The 19,955-nt window shown below is 38.2% G+C and overlaps 1 protein-coding gene across 12 annotated transcripts in view; it reads right to left on the bottom strand.

Annotated features, from left to right (window-relative positions):
• Positions 1 to 19,955, bottom strand: part of Mpdz (multiple PDZ domain crumbs cell polarity complex component) — a 153,655-nt gene that overhangs the window by 88,242 nt on the left and 45,458 nt on the right. For all 12 annotated transcript variants that reach the window (XM_057784818.1, XM_057784820.1, XM_057784816.1 and 9 more), the window contains exons 4-10: positions 14,613 to 14,825; positions 13,383 to 13,522; positions 11,774 to 11,987; positions 10,902 to 11,030; positions 9,259 to 9,468; positions 6,452 to 6,566; positions 6,062 to 6,150 (exon numbers count right to left, since the gene is read on the bottom strand). In XM_057784818.1, the coding sequence (XP_057640801.1) occupies positions 6,062 to 6,150; positions 6,452 to 6,566; positions 9,259 to 9,468; positions 10,902 to 11,030; positions 11,774 to 11,987; positions 13,383 to 13,522; positions 14,613 to 14,825 (1,110 nt within the window). The remainder of the gene's footprint in view (positions 1 to 6,061; positions 6,151 to 6,451; positions 6,567 to 9,258; positions 9,469 to 10,901; positions 11,031 to 11,773; positions 11,988 to 13,382; positions 13,523 to 14,612; positions 14,826 to 19,955) is intronic.

Genomic DNA, 19,955 nt, shown 5'->3' with positions numbered 1-19,955 from the left:
AAAGAAAATTTTTAAAATGTACAGAGCTTTTCCTTTCAAGTTTTTGGTCTATACCTATTTATGTCACTCTTTCTAACAAAAGTTTCACTAATTAAAAAACATCTTACACGAATTATTCTATTCAAAGATGTATGGAAAATGTATTTGCTTTTCTTTTCAAAACTTCATAAATTGAATTTTAAAATGTATCCATTGCCCAAATGTCACAGAATAATACCAGCAAAAAACAAAACAAAAACACTATAATGGAATAGATCTTAAACTATACTCCAGTTTAGATTCTTAATACTCTCACGTAGAACATGGAATGAAGACACCTACTTTCCCAGAGCTCCAGAGCATGGCACTCTGCACTGGGACATGGAAGCTAGTGTTATTACTAATAGAGTGAAACGGTAATAAACAAGAAATCCCAAGGCTTCATGGGAATAAACAATTAACAGCCAGACTATATCCAAGCCCAGCTAGCTAAACACCAATAGAGAAACTTCATTTAACTCTGGCCACTCCTGACTGCAGGAGAGCTATGGGGTCGGGCCTGACTCAGTGAGACCACACACAGGAGAGTACCAGAAGTAGGCACAGAGGCAGACTGCCTCTAGTCGTGAAAGGAGCACATCCACCATCATGTTAACATGGATACAAGCTCCACAATTAGCAGGGGAAATTATGAAGAAAACACCAATCTCACAGTGGAGAAAACCTGCTTCCTTAGATACTCTATATAGCTTTCCAAGTCATCCTCCAACAACTGGTATCTACTAACAGAGACGGAGAATCTATTTCTATCACAGGGTATTAAAGGAACATTTGCCATTTCTCAATATCAACCATAATTCTATTACTGATTTCTACATGAGTCACTATATACCTAACAGGAATCCTGATTTTATCTGTTGATTAGCTAACATTTTGTGAGAAAAAGAGTCCCCTTATCAAATAATTGTTACACAGAATGCCAGCGTGAAAGAGGGTTTAGGGTCAAATCACTTCTGCTTTCCTGACCCTGTACTGCACACAGCTTAACACTAGGGGTCCACAGACTACAATCTGTAAAAGAAGAGCAAAGTAGTTTAAAATTACAAAATAAATGCTTCCTCAAAATAGTAAATAATTTCTTAATCTTCTCGGCACCTCAATAAATACAAATTAAAAATAGACTGTTGCTTCAATACCGGTTGTCAAAACAAAACCAGAACAAATACAGACTATAGTTGTAAAAATGCAACCAGGAAGACAGGAAATATTACCAATTCGTGGGAAGACCACAAGAGGGTGACACTTTGCACTAACTGAACATGTGGTCAAGAGCGCTGTGCAGTGCTTACCAAGGTTAAGGCACTTCGAAATTTGAAAAGAATGTTGCTAAAAGTAAAATTAGAATATGGGCGATAGTGAAAATAATCTTATTAAAAGAAATAGTAGACAGGGAAAGTAGACCTCCCCTTTGTGAGCACATGTCTTTATCACCTTCCTTGGCTAAGAGGAAGTAATCTCTGAGGATCATTCACGGAAGAGCAACCTGGAGGCAAGTTTCTGTGAGACTTAAAAGATTGTATTAAATCTACTACCTCAGTAAACATTTCTCTAAAATATACTAATACAGCAAGTCCTATATCAGCTACTTTGAAGGTCTAATGTTTCCTTAAGAGAAATTCAAGGGACATTATATTCTGTCCTAACATAATGTAACTGAATCAAGAAGCTTGCTAAAAGACAGTACCAATGAATATCCAGGAGGACGGAGAAAAACCCATGAGCCTTAATTCTACACAAAGGAACTACAGGCAAATGAAGAAAGCTGGGGACATATGAGGTGGTTCTCCCCAGGGAAGAGCACACCAACTGGCTGCCCAGTACTAATTGGCCAGTCCTGAAAACATACATATAAGTAACACTGTACAGACTGAACAGATTATATTTAGAAATATCCACATATATATAAATATACATGCAATAACAAAAAAATTAAGAGGCATGAATTTGAAAGAGAACAGGGAGGGGATATGGGAGGGTTTGAAGAAAGGAAAGTGAAAGGAAAATTAATATAATTAAATTATATTTCAAAAACGTTTTAAAAGTTTGCTAAACAGTTAAACACAGAGCTATCAATGGCTAAGATCTAGCCATTCCTTAATTCCATTCCTTAAATACATACACAAGAAAAGTGAAAACATATCCTCATAAAACTTTGTATGAGAATGTTCAGAGCGGCATTAACTCTCCCAGCCAACAATGGAAAACACCTCTCATGGCTGAACTAAGAGGTAAGGGTGGCGAACCTATCCACAGTGGAACATTACCTAATAATAAAAGGAAGTGGAAATTGACATATAACATATAACATATAAAATAACATAGAAAAGGCAAGTCTTCAGAGAAAGAAGTAGACCCCAGACTGCACAGGCCTAAGGAGATAGGGGAAGCAGAAAGTAAGGAATACAGCAATGAAAATATTCTATAATCAATTGCAATGTTGAATGTCCAACATTGGAAGTATATAAACAGACGCTTAATTATACATTTAAAGGTATAAATTAAAGAATATATAAATTACTTATAATGCTGATTTGAAACACTGTCTAGTGAATTGATATAGATATTTGAAGGAATAAAAATGCAAACTTTTAACTCACCATTATTGTGCTGGATAGTTTTCGGTCAACTCATTAAATATTATAGTCATCTGAGAGGAGGAAACCTCATTTAAGAAAATTCCTCAATAAGATGGGGCAAGAGGCAAGTCTATAGGATAGGATTTCTTTTTTGTTTGTTTGTTTGTTTGTTTGTTTGTTTTCGAGACAGGGTTTCTCTGTGGTTTTGGAGCCTGTCCTGGAACTAGCTCTTGTAGACCAGGCTGGTCTCGAACTCACAGAGATCCGCCTGCCTCTGCCTCCCAAGTGCTGGGATTAAAGGCGTGCGCCACCACCGCCCGGCTTATAGGATTTCTTAAGGATTAAAGAGGAAGGACCCAACCTATCCCTGGGCTGGTTCAAAGTTCTATAAGAAAGCAGGCTAAGCAAGCCATGAGGAGCAAGACAAAAAGCAGCACCCACCCATGGCCTCTGCATCATCTCCTACCTCCAGGTTCCTGCTGTCTGACATACTGACTTCCTTCAGTGATATTAAACCAAGTACACCTTTACTTCTCTGCTGAAAAATGGTCCAAGAATGGAGTCATGTGGGGAAAATTCTGAGTGCTTATGGGAACACACCAAGACCTCAGTTTCATCAAAACATGGAATTGTCCTTAGAATGTGCTTTTGTGTTCCACTAGGGTGCAGCAGACAGGAGTTTACTTCAGATACTATTGCTTGCTGATGTCATTCAATTAAATGTTTAAACTGTTACATGCTTTGATGGAAAAACATGTTTTTGACACATGTGCATTATCCTTGTATCCACCTTGAACTCACATGAACTTTACTCAAATGACCTCTCTTAACTCTCACAGTATAAGTTGTATGATGTTCTGAATAAAGCTGGCTATTGCATGAGACTTTAATCCACCTCATTTACAGGCTCCATTCTCCCAAGTCCCACTGCTTTTAGAGTGGTAGGCATTCTTCCATTGCTTTTAGTCATGGTGTATCATCAGTAGCAATGGTAAAGTTAACTAGGACAATTGTACAGGGATTCACATTGTCTATCATCTCTCCCTTACTCACAAAATAAAAAGTGTACAGTGGTTCATTTCCATTCATGGTGAGATAGAAACATACAGAGGAAGCCTTCAGCTAATATCCAAATGGGTAGGAAGCTCAACTTGATCTTTCAATTGGACATAAAGAAGTAAACAGATACAGTTAAGAAATCATAGTGTTGATGCCAGGAAAACTCTAAGAGATATGCTGTAGACTTTCCAAAGGCAGAAGTAATAGTATTTATTCTTTTTTACCCTAAATGTGATAGAAAATATGTAACAAAGAACCCTACCAATTTCGCATCTTCTAACCATCCAACTCTTAGTGTTAAATGTTTTCAGACTGGTTTGTAAAAGCTCTCAATGTTTTGTTGTTTTTCCCAACATGTAGACGAGTCACTGCCATGCTGAGTGACAACTTCCAACCACCCGACTCCACAAACCCAAGCCCCTCTCCTCATTCTCTGACATGCTTGAGTCATGTCAGTGGGGTCACATATTTGTCTCTTTACAACTTGTTTATTTCAGTTAGTTCATCTTCAAGACTGATCAATGTTGCAGTGTGTGACAGAATTTCTTTCTTTAGCAGGTTGTTCAAAAAGCAAACCATGACGTCTGCATACTAAATTCTGTTTGTCCAGTTGTCTTCCAGCAGTACTGAGCTGCCCCTTGGCGTGCACTATGTAAAAACCGCTGCTGTAAGGACTCTTTCATCTTAACTTGACTTGTTCTGTTTATTAAGATTCCAAGGGAATGACAGATGCAATTAATGATAAATTAATAAGCCAGCATTCTCCACCAAGGTCTTCAAAATGATAGTAAAATAAACACTGACAAAGAGAAAGATCTTCTAATCACAGAAAATTACATAGAGGAGATCAACAAACAGGTTTCCTTGCCCTGGGTCACCTCATGGTCTTCAGTTTTTCACTGTGGACTTGAAACCTTTGAAGGAATCATATCATCTACAGATTTCCTTAGTGTACTTAACCCAAATTAGTTTCTGGAGCAAAGAGCAACTTGAAGAAGCCAGAATTCACTGAACAACGGGTGAGATTTTTTTCTTAACTACCTGAAACAGCCACATACTTAAAACACAATGTTACTAAAATAGCATAATGATCAGATTAAATATGTCTGGATTCCTTTCTTTCATTCCTATGTGTTTACAGAACTGGAAGGAGCTCATCTAGTTGACAGTGTCATTCTGCAAGGTTAAAAATGTACGGATCTGAAATTTAGGTCCAGCTACAGTAAGCAATTAGTCTTCCTTCAGAATACTTCCACAAAAAAAATGTACTATATAAAGTTAGTGTAACAAATTCATCATGATCATAATTTGAAAACATCAGAAAAATTATATAAGAAACAAATCTCCATTTTAGACTTTGGAAAAATAAAGTTTCTATAAAATGTTCCATTTAATCTGAAAATAATAAAATAGGCAATGATAATGATAGTCTCAAGCCACTAAAGCTTGATTAAATTAATGGATCTGGGGTTATGGAGATGGTTCATCAGGAAAAGCGGTTGCTGTCCAAGCACAAGGACCTATGTTGGGATCACAATAACCATGTGAACAGATGAGTGTAGTAGTGCAGGTATATAACCCTAGAGCTAAGAGACAAGGATAGCACGCTCACTGGAGATCAGCCAGTCTAGCAAATCGGTGACCGTATGTCAAAAATAAGGCAGAGATGGATAGAAGAAAACACCCAGTGTCAACTTCTGGCCTTTGAATATGCAAACACAGGCAGACAGACATACATGCATACATGTATAAGACAGAAATACAAACACACAAAAATCAATGTCAATAAATTTAGTTTTTTACAAAGTAAATTCAGCATATTTGGTACACAGGTTATGGGTAAATTTAGTTACAAATATGAAGACCTGACTTGAAGATCCCCAGGATCCACACAAAAACCCAGGCATGGCAGTAGTCTTTAACCTCAAAAAGGAGGAGGCAGAGATAGGCAGATCCAAAGAAACTCACCTGCCAGCTAGTCTGGCCAACTGATGAGCTCCAGGCTCAGTGAGAAATACTGTCCCAAAGAACAAACAAACAAACACAGAAAGCTATAGAGGAAGACATCCAAAACTGACCCCTGGCCTCTAGCACCCACGGCCAAATAAGTACATATGAACACAAACATACAACCGCATGCATACTACACTCACAACTACATACATAGATACATAAGGAATTATTTCTTCATTTTAAAATTTTATTTTTATTCACATGTATGTGTGTGGTTGTGGTTTTAGGTTGCCCAACACAAGTGCTAGGAACCAAACTCAAGTTCTCTGGAAAAACAATACATGTTCCTGCCCACCAAACCATCTCTCCAATCCCAGAGAACATAATTCTTAATCATGGAAATAGCAAAAACCAGTATTAAACGTATAACTTACTGCTATAATTTGGTCTCCAATTTGGATTCTCCCATCATGCTCCACAGCACTGCTTTTTGTAATGCTCTTCACAAAGATCCCTGAAGGCTCTAAGAGAAGAAATAAGTAATTTTTCACTATTTAAAAAGCACAAAGAACAGCCACCTTCTACCTTCCAAATGAAAATCTTAATTATGAATAAGTATCTAGTAACAAGCCACAAAAGCATCTAGTACAAAGAATAAGGCAATTGTTCAGCCTGTTGTATCAGAGTCACCAATACCAAATTCATTCTAAGAAAGCTGTCAACTACTATTCCTCAAAAGAAACCATATAATGACTGAAAAATCTCACAAGACAGATATTGGAGGTAACTGCGATATTTTTAAAATATTTAAGTTTTAATATTACCTAATTTTTTATCTCCAATATACCCGGCAATGGTAATTCCTAATCCTTGGACATTTTTAGTGAGTTCCACCTCGAACATCTCACTTTCTTCACTTTTTTGAGTAGACGCATCAACCTAAAATAGTATTCAGAAATAAATCATTAGATAAATCAACATATAAGAAAAATAAGGTCGAATTTAAAAAGTCAAAGATGCAATTCAGGATTAATCTGAACTAAGATATTACTAACTATGCTGCAGAATTGGCCCCTCACATCCACAAAATGTAGACTGAATGGTTTCGTTCAGAAACGAATGCAGAGAAGAAAGCTGGACCTCCCCTTCTTGGACAAACTACGGTCCACATAAAGTGTTGAAGATTAAATAGCTTTTTGTTAATAAAGCATTTTCATACAAAGATCATCATCGTTTCTGAAGAACTTGGGATGTTCAAAGTTCAAAGAAGTCATGTTTTGAATAAACATAAAAAAGTTAAGAACTGATGCTGCCACTTAGTCTTTCTGGACAGCCACCTACCAAGAAGAATAAGAACCAGCTGCCATTTATGGAGCAGTTTCATTGTAAAACATTCCGCATGTCTTTGTTTCTTATTCCTCCTAACTATCGAGAATTGCCCACATCACTTGTAAGCCAGCGAGATAGGTCTAATTGCATCGATTTTTCCCTGAGGAAAGCAGCATATATGTATTTCCTAGGACAAACAGATAATATCTGGAGAGGTAGAATTCAAATCCCACAGCTTGGCTGCAGGGTTCCTGTCTGTAAATGACGTGCAGCGTGTAAGACTGTACACCGTAGAGCCACAGCCACCACAGAGAGCTCCTACTCTTACAGACAATTCGTAGTTGAATCTAGCACCATGAATATTAGTGACTCTCCCACAGCCATGTTATAAATAGGCTGATGACTTATTTATAAAAGACTTAAATGGCACCAAGAAAGTATATTATATCACTCTTTAGTTTTCACAAAATTGAAGATATTCATAAAGGAAGTGTGCCTCTCTACACTGGCATACTGAAATCTTCTTGCTCTAGGATGGTAGCTGAAAAGGGCTTACTCACATCTGAGCCTTCCATATCATGTACTTAATACAGTTATTAATTGTATGTTGAATTAAAGAGCAAGTCTCCCTAAATAAAGCATTAGTGAACTGGCACATGCTACCAATAAGCCATTGGTCCCATCCATTGGTGTGATATCAGTAGGCTCTCCAATAAACCCTAGAAAAATCAAGGCAATGGGCTTTACCAGGCATGCAGGTTGGTGCTGGCTTATAACATTTTCTGACTTCCTTTAAACAGTTATCTCACTGATGGTCCACCTAAATGAAGTATAATTTTGCAAGTAAAGTTGGACTTGTTTTTTTTTTTCATTGCACATAATTATCTGTGCAAACTTAGCAAAAGTTTAAAGTTTAGATAATTACAAGAAAATGACAGGATGAAATCTGCTTCAATTGAAACAAATGTGTTTTCTATTTTTAATAAGTTATTCGAGTGCTATTTTAGAGGGTGGCAATTTGACTATCGAATGGTTTTAAACGGGGCACAAGCTTCAGAAATGATGATATGCAGAGAATAGACACTGTCCTAAGCTTTCATTACATCAAGTAGTTTTCGGTATTGCATTCATTTATATATTGCTGAATAAAATGTTTTGTTTTCCACAAAAGAATGCCATTTGAACACTTTCATAAACAAGCTTGCTTTCTTCTTTCTCTCTGTAAAAAATAGCAACCGAATCTTGTCTAAAAACAACAGACTCATGGAAAATTCGAGTGTTCTAATAAAGTTTCTAAAGGGCTATGGAAGATGTTAGTTTATTAAAAAATAAGAACTTATAACCAGTGGTTAGAGCAATTTCAATGAAAGAAAACATGGATATTTTACATCTATGGAAAATGGATACAGGACTGGCATGTGACAGAAAAAGAATTTTCTAGAAAAGGGTAGAATTTGTTTCTAAAACATTTAAAACATTTCTGGATGAACTTTTTTTTATTTTATTCACTGTAGTCTTATGTCCTGTAAACCTCTAGCTTCCAAGAGTTTTGAAATTTTCCAATTTTTTTCATATCAAACTTAAGATAAAACAAGACACAACAGCAGTGAATCATGCCCCTGTACCATGCCAGAGCACACTGCTGCTGTTCTAACCAACTACCCAACATGACAACCACGCGTCACAAGCCTGGTAACAGCTCATATTCAGTAAAATGACGACACAGAGGTTCTTTAGCCTCATTCACTACTACACTCCAAGCTCCCAGTCCCCAACTTCCACTTTCTTTCTTTTTTTTTTTTTTTTTTTGGTTTTTCGAGACAGGGTTTCTCTGTGGTTTTGGAGCCTGTCCTGGAACTAGCTCTTGTAGACCAGGCTGGTCTCGAACTCACAGAGATCCGCCTGCCTCTGCCTCCCGAGTGCTGGGATTAAAGGCGTGCGCCACCACCGCCCGGCTCAATTTCCACTTTCTAAAGAAAAATTGTTGAAAGGCCATGATTATCATGATGACCCAGTTTACAACAAAGCTTCTAGTTAAGACAAAGAGACAGGCTCAAATACAAGCATGATCAAGAAAAGCACCCTAAAATTTCATAAGTGCTTCAAAATACTATCCTTATACAGGACAGTGTGAAATTATCACCTAAAAGCTTTAAGCAAGCTACTGTGGATAAATAAAGCATTAGTATCTCTACACATGTTCTCTGTTCGAGTCTTTTAATACTTACATACAGCATCAGTGAGTCTAATCTCTGCATGCTATTTTTTTTAGACCGTACAGCCACTGTTTCCAGCTACTTACACGCATCTCTGATGTAGAAACCGGGGAAGAGGAGAGGGTAATGCCCAAGGAGGAGGGTGCTGTGGTTTCTTCTACAGCACCTCTGGCAATCATCAGCTTAACTCTATTTCCGCACTGTCTGAGGACCTGTGCTACTTGCTCACTGCTCATTCCTGCCAGGTCAGTGTCCCCAATTTTTAGAATGTGGTCTCCACTACATAATCGCCCATGCTGAATAAAAAAGAGTTCAAATAATTAAGGTACTATGAAAATAACTGCACCAAAACTTCTAAATGACCTAGAGACAATATGAAAATGGCAATAGTAAAGCATATGTCAATCACATGGAATTAAATGTGTAGTTGTACACACATTAATTGACTTCAGAATCACTCTAGCACCATTCAAGGTTGTGACAGCAAATGAAACTCAAATAGTTTGTTAAATCAACAGCTAGTATGATTTTTTTTTCCAGTTTTATTTCTAGTTAAGAACTCACACGGAAAAAAAGATGACTGATATTTTTGGTTTTGAAGAACAAGAAGAAAATATCATTAAGCATAGATGAAGTATGAAATCACTATGCCAACACAGCTCGTATTAATTAGATTGTGAAACAAAACACAAGACAGTACTGGAATGTTCCTACAGTTCCTGTCTGGCATTCCAATTATAAATACCAAAGAACGCATTTGTAGCAAACACCCTAGTGAAAGGAAAATCCAGACAGATGAGAGATATGAACAGAATCTGAAAGACTCTGAAATGACAGGCTACTCTGCACTGTCCAGCGCAGGTTACTAGTGTCAGGAGGGTGAGGGACACCAAGCATGTGGCCAGTTCAAGTAAGGATTAACCTTGTAATTTAACTTCATTTTAGTATATTTAAATGTGAATGTATTTGTATTTTGTGTATCCTAAGTAAAATATATAAATGGTGTTATCCCTTCTCTCTTGAGCATATGAAGTTCATTTGCTATTGCTAGATATTGGTTAACACTTTAATGTCATGCCACTGTTAATAGCACGATTTAAAGAGTTGCTGTTTAACTAGGCTTCATTCATGAATATGAGGGTGTGTGGTGAACTCAGCTTCCCCAACTTAAGTTCAAATCTATGAGTGAAAACAATAGCTTTATAAGCCTGTAAAGTTTAAACATTAAACACAGGTAATAAATATGTTGAACAATTTCCCACACATAATAAAGGGCACATTTCATTAGCACCAACACCTCAACAGCAAACAAAAAATGAGTTATTTGTCCTATACAAAGATGAAACCAGGGACCCAGCACTAAAGGGTCAAGGCAGGTTGTTTTAACTTAACAACAATGTACTTTTTACATAGTGTGCTTTATAAGCAGCTGCTAAGTTTACAAATAAACAAATATCAAACAAAGGGTAGATGTTTCTACAGGAACTAGAACCATCAGCCTAGTTCAGCCCCTGGGTCTTTAGGGTGCTCAGCCCATAACTGTATTAAGTAAGATCCATGTCCATTTTCAAGTATTCTCTTCCAAGTCTTAGAAAATATTTGAAGGTCAGTTCTATGAAATGAAAGATTTGTAGTTGATCAAATTTTTTTTTCTTTTAACAGACAATCTAAATGATGAAGCCACACTTCTGTATGAACAGAAAAATACCTATCTATCACAGGAGCTCACCTGGTCAGCCACTCCTCCAGGCAGAATGGTCTTGACTATCACACCAGTTGCCTTTCCCCCAATGATGCCAAATCCCAGGCCTGACCCATCGTTCACCAGCTCTATAGTTTCCACATGCTGCCAGTGAATCTAAAACAAGAGCGTTGGGTGAGTTCATTGACATTAAATACTGAGGTCATACAGAATCATGGGTGCTAACCAAGTCCAGCTTTTCATTTAGTAGTCTTCCCTTTCAAAAGACCACTATTACCACTATTGATATGATTCTTCCTATAGTTATCAATAAATCATTACAGTGACTCATTTAATCGACAACAAACAGGCACTGATTCTGTAGAATATTTGTAAAACTTCCTTGAAAAGAAACTTCTAGCACAACAGCTGCACTAGATTAGGAGAATCCTCTGCCTAATCATGCCTTGAGGCAAGATGCTAATTTGTATAAGTCTATACCATCACTGACAGCTAACTATAACCACATGAGGTATGGTAGCACAGACCTTAAAGCATGCAAGCATGCATGCACGCGCACACGCACACAGAAGGAAAGAAGGGAGGGAGGGGAGGGAAGAAAAGAAAAATAAAACAAATAAAATTAAAGATTTTTCTCTGTTTACAGGTAAAGAAAATTTTATTAAGAGATTTCATTCTGTATGAATGCTGTCAAACTATCATGCAAAGTAAAGGCTGTTTAGCAATTCAAAACTTACTCATACTTCAGAAATAAATATCCCAAGTAGGAATATATTTTAAAAAGTCAAAACCTAAGAACTGAAAGGAAGCAAAGCTCTGAGACATGAAGAAATGACAGGCATTGGAAAGTGATCAGAACTGAAAAGGACCAGTGTTGCGTTCTGTGCCTGTCTACTCACTGGATTTGAGTGGGCTGAAACTGTGCTGGCTGCAGATGGAGAGCGGGAAATTTGGGGGCTGGAGACCTGGGGCAAGGCGCCTCGGGCAACAATCAGCTGCACAGTGTCCTTGGCCTTCTGCAGGATGCTAATCGCCTGCTGGTGTGTGATTGTCTGGTCCAGGACCTGGCCATTGATGGCAAGGATCTGGTCTGTCTCCTTCAGTCTGCCATCTCTATCAAAGAAGGAAATGAAGTAAGGAAAAATGTGAACACTCTCAAGGAAATGATGGTTCCTGTGACCTAAGTGTTCAGGTCCCTTTAATCCTAATGCAGAACATACATATTTTTAAAGCTTCTACTTTTAAATGTGAAGGGTTTGGCTCCAGTGCTTGTGGCAATTCCTCTACTACCTGAATCACTGTCAAAGGTCGCTTTTTCATCATCTGCTGACTAACCCTTTGCACTCATTTACAACTGATCCTTTGTTGTAAAAATAAAGTTGTTGTGGAATATTACTTTAGCTAGGCAAAGATGTGCTCTATTTGTTTATGCTACATTTGTTTAACAATGTAAAGATGTGCTGCTTTGCCTGTGTAAGGCACCCGACTGGGCTAATAGAAACCTGAACAGTCAATAGCTTGGCAGTAGAGGGAAAGGCGGGGATGGTGGGCAGGGAGAATAAGTAGGAGGAGTAATCTAGGCTTGAGTGAGGAGAGAGGAAAGAGAATGAAGGAGAAATAGAGAGAGCGGCCAAGGCCAGCCAATCTGGCAGCCTTCAGGAAGCCAGATGTGGAGTAGAAAGGTAAAAAGCCCTGAGGTAAAAAATACATGAAGAGAAACAGGTTAGATTAAATCATAAGAGCTAGTAGGACAAGCCTAAGATAAGGCCCAGAATTCATAACTAATAATAAATTTCTGTGTCAAGATTTGGGGGCTCATGGTCCAAGAAAGCCTGCCACATGAACATGCATTTCTCCCTGTTCTCAGCATATTAAAGACGCGTGGATGAAATTATAATGAGGCACTTCCGGAAATTTCAAGTCAAAAGGAGCCCAAAATATAGCAGTGAAAAGGAAGATTACATTCAAAGGTTCCTTTCCCAACTAAAATGTAATTAATGACTATTTAATAGCTCTCATTTTACTTGTGTAATGTGTGTGATGTAAACATGTATGTGCACGACTGCTTATTCCCCTGTGCAGAGAGGCCACAGGTTGACAGCAAGGATCTTCCTCTACCGCTCTGATCGCATTTTTGTGACAGTCTCTCGGTGAAATCGAAGCTCAGGTGCTTTGCCAGACTGGCAGGCCAGCAAACCTTGGCATCTGCCTAGCTCCGCTAACCCGGTGCTGGGTTGGAGATGCGGACCTCCTCATCTGGCTTTTCCATCTTTTCTTGTGGGGATACAAACCTAGGTCCTCACATTTGCAAAGTAGACACTTCAGCCATCTCACCCATCCTGTAGCTCATTTTAATGGACGTGATTCATAATCCCAAATATTAATGACTTCCAAAACTGGTTAATATCTGATTGTTTCCGTTTTTGTTTGTATCCATTTACCCCCATAGTGATCAAAATCTTTCTCATTGTTACATCAAAAACACAGAAGTTGCTGTGCCAATCTCACCTGTGAGCCACACTGCCCTCTTGAATCTCTTGTACAAATATCCCCAACTCTCCCCTGTTTTCACTTCTGAGCCCAACAACACTAAACCCAAGGCCTCCACATGGAGGTTTGAGGAGCTCAAATATTTCCACATGGCGACCCTGTTCATGAAACAAAAAAAGGAAATAATATTAAGAGTCAATTACAAGATGGCAGCAATGGTGCATTGCTTAAATGTTAGCTCTTGAGACTGAGATTGGGGATAGAGCGTTTTATGCAAGCTTAGGTTACACAGAGAATACAAACCAACATTACAACCCAGATTACATAGCAAAATCAAAATCAAACTAAAAATCTCAAAATCAAAGATACATAAAACAAAAACCATAATTACAGCTAACAGTCATCTTATTGGGGCATTACTCTGTTTGTCAAAAAAAAAAGGAATTAGAAAAAGAAGAGTTTAGCACTCATCACCTAGAATAGAGCCTTTCACTTTTCCAGAAGAGTATTTCTGGAATGTGGCACAAAATACCCCATTTAGAATGTGATCATTTTTCCAAATATCAGCCTTGAAATTAAACATGCAAATAATGTTGTACAGACTAATCAGGATGTATTTATGAATTTTGGAATGCACACAGATGGGGGGATAAAACTAACTAAAAGCAATATAGATGATAAATCCTAACTACATTTATCAGAAATGCAATATTTTATCTACAATTTCATTTAAGAAAGATTCTTTAGTGTTTTGGTCCAGATCCCTCTTCCCCGTCACCTAGAAATCTGTCTCTCACTCCCTGACCTCCAGCTATGCTGACTTCATTGCAACTCAAACTGCTAGGCAGGTAAAAATAGCCACATTTACTGCTTTATTTTATTGGTGTCATCTACTCAAGGTGTGTGTGTGTGTGTGTGTGTGTGTGTATACAATAGAGAGGGAGGGAGTGAGAGAAGGAAGGACAGAGGGAAGGAGGGAGGGAGGGAAAGGGGGAGACAGGGGAGCTGAGGCCATGAATTTAAAAAGATTTTGCAGGAGTAAAGAGAGAAATAATGTATTATAATCATAAAAAATAAAATATAATATAATTGAAAATTCCGAAGCATACAAATTCCCCAAAAATTCTTTTTTACTCCAAAATTGTTCAGGAGTTTGTTATAAATGCTACTGCATTCCTCAAATTATCCAAGACTCAGACACCTTCTTAAATATATCCATTGCTAAGTCACAAGGAGAAACGCTCTTACCTGGGCCATATTTTTGATGAGCTGATCAAGTTCATCAAAAGCTGGCTTCCCATCCATAACAGGTGGAGCACCAGGTCCAGAAAGAGCTTCCAGGTTCCCATTATTTGTAGACAGTAAAAGTGATTCACTTGGCAGAGTAGGAATCACAGCAGAGCTGAGCTGAGGAATGTGGGCAGGGTCAGCACTGGTAGTTGCTAAAGTAGCAATGTTGACCTAGGAGGATGCAGAGATTAATAGCAACAATTCTAGTGTGTCTAAGTCGACTGCAGTCATTATGCATTCTTGTGAGATGCAGAAGTAGCCCCAAGGCCACATGTCTCTTTAATTTTGGGTTAATGTTTCTCAAAAGCATTAGACTGAACAGACAATCTGGCCAATTTCCGCTAAGCCTGGAATAACAACACCAAAAAAGATTATTATGTTTTGCAAAACAGAACATCAAAATGGCTCTTACATGGCTCTAAGTAAAGCTAAGTGAAAGCAGTATAGACAGTTATCAGTTCTTGTAGACAGAGACTGTGTTTTCATTCCCGGCCACCCAGACCCAAATAATCACAAATATACTATATTAATTACAACACTGTTAGGCCAATGGCTCAGGCATATTCCTAGATAGTTCTTACTAACTAAATTAACAAATCTCTATTCATCTATGTATTGCCACAAGGCTGTGGCTTACTGGTAATGTTCTGACATCTTTCTCCTTCGGTGGCTACATGCTATCTCCTTGAGTCTGCCTACTCTTTATATATCTCTGTTTGGATTTCCTGTCTGGCTTTACTCTGCTAAGCCATTGGCCAAAACAGCTTCATTCATTAACCAATAAAAGCAACACACATACAGAAGAGCATCCCACATCACCTCCCCTTTTCTGTCTAATTAAAAAGGAAGGTTTTATCTTTAACACAGCAAAATTACATATACAAAACAGTTATCAAGCAAGAATTATAGTTACAATATTTAGTCCATTTCCATTGGGCAAATTAAGGAAAATACTCTCTCACCTGAGTCTAAAGTTTTATATCTAATTTATTTTTTACCATAACTAAAAAAAAACTATAATTATAACTATCTAGTCTTCAACTCCATCAAAGATTCCAGAAAGATATAATATTACCCAAATAAGCAGGAAGTGCATTATAAGCAACTTCCAAAGTTCTAGAAATGACACAGACATTGTGCTACCAGGACAGTCACCAAAAGTTCTTTTGTAACATTGGAGCAGCCATATTTAGCCTACAGGCCTAGCATATCTGTGCCTGGACTTCTGGATGGTATGCTATTTCACTCTCTGATCTTCAGGCAAGCTTCATTTATTAAAATACAAATGAAATATCACTACAACTTCTAATTGTGCACTATAGATGGTCAATCCTAACTGTATAGTGTAGACAGTCAGTCCTAACTGTGCAGTAAAAACAGTCAGTCCTAACTAAGCAGTGTATGCAGTCAACCCTACCAGTGCCATGTAGACAGTCAATCTTTCCTGTGAAGTAGACACAGTCAGTCCTAGCTGGACATTTCTGCAAAGTGTTAGAATGTAATTTTCTGTCTACAATTATATGTCAGAAAGATTCATCCATGTTATGTTCAGAAAAGCTATTCCCCTCCCTGATCCTCCCTCCCTTCGCTCTAGCCATGCTGACCTCCTCACTGTATCTCACACTACGTCAAGGTGTTCACACCACAGCCAGAGAAAGATATTCATATCCACTTGTTTCCCTCCTGCTTACTCGACCTTGCTATAGAAGCCTCCCCAGCAGTCTATCCCAGCACCTTGCTCTCTGTACCCTTGCCCTGCTTCTCTCCAGAGCTCTTATTCTAGTTTTATCTGCTGTTGTGACAGATAAAACACTCTGAAAAAACACAACTTGGAGAGAAAAACGTTTATGTGGCTTACACACAGGCCATAGTTCACTGCTGAAGGAAGGAAAGGCAGAAATCAAGGCTGGAACATGGAGGCAGGAACCATGAGGAGTGCAACTTGCCAGCTTGCTTTCTGGCTCAGTCTTTCACAGGCTTCATGCTTAGCTAGCTTTTGTCTACAGCTCAGGACCAGCAGCCCACAGGATGGTATTGCCTTCAGGGGGCTGGGACCTCCTACATCAACTGACAATCAAGAAAATGGCTCACAGACATTTTTTAGTCAAACTTAAATAAAGACAATTAATTACTCAACGAAGACTCCCTTTTCAGTAGACTCTTGGCTGTGACAAACTGACAGTTAATGCTAACTAGGACAGCATTTCCATGCTGTTGACACACACCCACTGCCACAGCACTTTCACTCCAGACAGTGGAGGTAACCAGAACAGAAAACTCCCCAGTAGAGGGATCAAACCATTCTGTCTACTTCCAGGTCTCTGTCCTCTAGAGAAATGCCTTGCATAGAATAGGCCTTCAAAACATATATTCAGAATAAACATTTATCCACACAACTCCTCCATTAGCATCAGCTCCAATTCATAGATGATGGAACTACACAATATCATGTACCTAACAGCACTGTGTGACAAAGAGGCTTTTCCAAGTTGCTACCACCTTTGTGCGATAAACAGTCACTTTAAATGCCACTCCTGGAAAGACAAAGTAAAGAGCTTCCAATGATGAATTCTATGAAATACTTTATCCTGTGCCCCAATAACACTTTGTCACCCATTCTTAAAAATAAAACAGAAAACTTATTTAGTTACCAAAGTTATCACTGTATTAGCTACCTTTAGTCACCACAAAAAAGAGGAAAGAAGCTTCTGGGAATTCTTTCAAATGCTTATTTTAAAACATACAGCAGGCATGATCAATTATTATTTTTTCAAAAGCAAGTTTCTTTTGCCAAGACTGATTTTTTTTATCCCGAGCCATGGCAACTTCAGCAAAGTCTGCCGGCAGAAGACACACTGCTCAGGTTGAAGCAGATGGCATAATAAAATTTGTGACAGGCTGAAGATCCCACACACTAGGACCTAATGCCTATGGTATGTTTTCATAGTGAAAAATATTTGGACTTCTGCTACAGTAAGCCAGAATGAGCAAACCCCATTCCAAGAATAGATGGTCTCTCTATAAGAAATTAACCACTGATGTACAAGCTCTGGTGTTACAAAGGACCGGGCGGAGGGCACTGCAAGAGTAAAGTCACTGGAGAATAAGTATCATCACAGCATGGAGATCATCTGTTTAAGAGGTTAGTGGACGTCACCTACTTCCCTGGCATCTTCCCTGCTCCTGAGGTCTCATATAAATAGAAAGCTACCTAGTGAAAACAGCCCACGTATTTAAAACCGTCATTTAATTACGCCACCAAAAGAATGGTTTTTAAGCTTAAAAATTTATACTCTTAGGAAAACGCACAAAGGCACATTTTGATGAGTCTTAAACTATATATTAAAATGGATTCCTAACCCAGGCATGGATGCACACCTACAGTTCCAGGTCTAGGGAGGCTAAGTTAGGAAGATCTCAAGTTTTAGGCCAGTCTAAGATAGCAAAGTGGTCCATGTCTAAAACGTAGTATGAAATAAGAAAAAGACGTTATCTGTTTGGTAATTTGAGACACAAAATGAACTTTACTTATTAATTTCTGGCAGATTATTTGCATCTCAAAGATCTTTTATGTGCCCAATAAACAAACAAATTAATTTATGAACGCCTCTTAATGTTGTTACCCCAAATAGAACTTAAATGGAGATTATGCACATTGTTTAATAGAAAAGTTTGCCAACTCTAAGTGCAAGGACAGGATCTAGCAAGGAGCCAGTTATTACAAGTATGAGAATCCTTCTACAAGATTTTCTAGATCACTACAGATCTTCCCTCAGTTTGAAAGTTTGGTCAATAAAACCAATTCAACATAATTCATTTATTCACCTATATAGTTTTAAAAAGAATTTTATGTTTCCATAGAAGAAATTTACATCACACATAACATATGCCTTCATAAAAATCATAAATGGGAAACTGTCAGAACATAGTCCAAGAATGGAGTCATGTGAAGACAATTCAGAGTGCTTTTGAGAAAACAAGAAACTACTCTTGTGATCTCAGTTTTTTCAAAACATGGAATTGTTCTTAGAATGTGTTATTTGTGCTCTTCCTCCCACGTGTAGCAGAAATAAAGTTGGTTATTACATGACTTTTCAGGCAACCTCATTATCGGCTCCGTTCTCCCAGATTCCACCACCTCTGGAGCCGTTACAACACACAGTTTTACAATGACCTATAGACAAATCTACATGTAGCTGTGCAACGGGGCAGCTGAAGTACAGAGGCTGCCATCGCCCACTGTTCTTACAGAAGTGAGCAACAACTCTGTCCAGTAAGTCCCTCAATCATGTGGAGCTGTGCTAAGAGAACAGGATTCCAAGAAAATAAGAACTCACTTTAGTTCAAAATGAAATTAAGCCTCTGGGAATGTTTATATTGGAGAAACCCTTTATCAAAACAAACCAACAAGTAGAAAGTATGCAAAAAGGCAGAAAAAATATACCAAGTATGATAAAGAAACCAGGAATCCTGGCAAGTTCTACCAATGAGAAGCAGAGCAGCAGCCAGTCCACAAAGGTGGGGCATGTACAACAGCCGGGACCACTGCCACCTACGTTAGAGGCTCCTGACTACAGTGTACTACAATGGCACAGCTGATAGCCAAGGCAAAGAGAATCTGAAAAGCTTCAGTTTGCCACCAAAGAAATCAGGCCAAAACGGAGCAAAGTGATTAAACCAAGACATAAACCAGAGGTGATTGCACACGCCTATATCAAAAAAAGACAGACAGGAGGATCCACAGTTCAAGGGACTCTGTCTCCAAATAAGTAAACAAATAAATAAAAACCTAAGGAAGTGGGCATAAATGCCTCCCTTTTCTATAGCACATGTGTGGAAATACAGCTGTTGCCTTAAATTTAGAGAGAAAAATAATAAAAAAAAGTAATAATAGCGGAGTAAGTTTGGGGGCAGAGAGAAACTAATTTAAACAGAAGGTTCATAATTAAAGACTACAAAAAAGGTTTAAAATGTGAGTGAATTAATAACAATTACTAAAATAGTAAACAATATGAGCCTGTAGAGTCTGGGATATCTGTGGAGATCTGGGCAGCATTTACACAAGAGGCAGGAATGAAAATAAACTGTACTCAAAGGTTTTAAGTTCTTTGCATCTTCTGGGGGTAACAGCACTGACTAAACTAGAATGGGGTGAGTGAAGGGACAGGACAGGAAGCCAGTGTACAGAATATATTAGGAAACTCAGAAATCATGTACAAATGAGCAAAAAGCAGAAACATTTTACTAAATAGGATAGAGAAATGGACAATAGGTACCAAAAGATGATCAGCATCATAAAAA

Source organism: Chionomys nivalis, chromosome 11, assembly GCF_950005125.1.
Source record: "Chionomys nivalis chromosome 11, mChiNiv1.1, whole genome shotgun sequence".
Classification (NCBI taxonomy): domain Eukaryota; kingdom Metazoa; phylum Chordata; class Mammalia; order Rodentia; family Cricetidae; genus Chionomys; species Chionomys nivalis.
The sequence above is the reverse complement of the archived record's forward strand: the minus strand, read 5'-3'. Positions and strand labels throughout refer to the sequence as shown.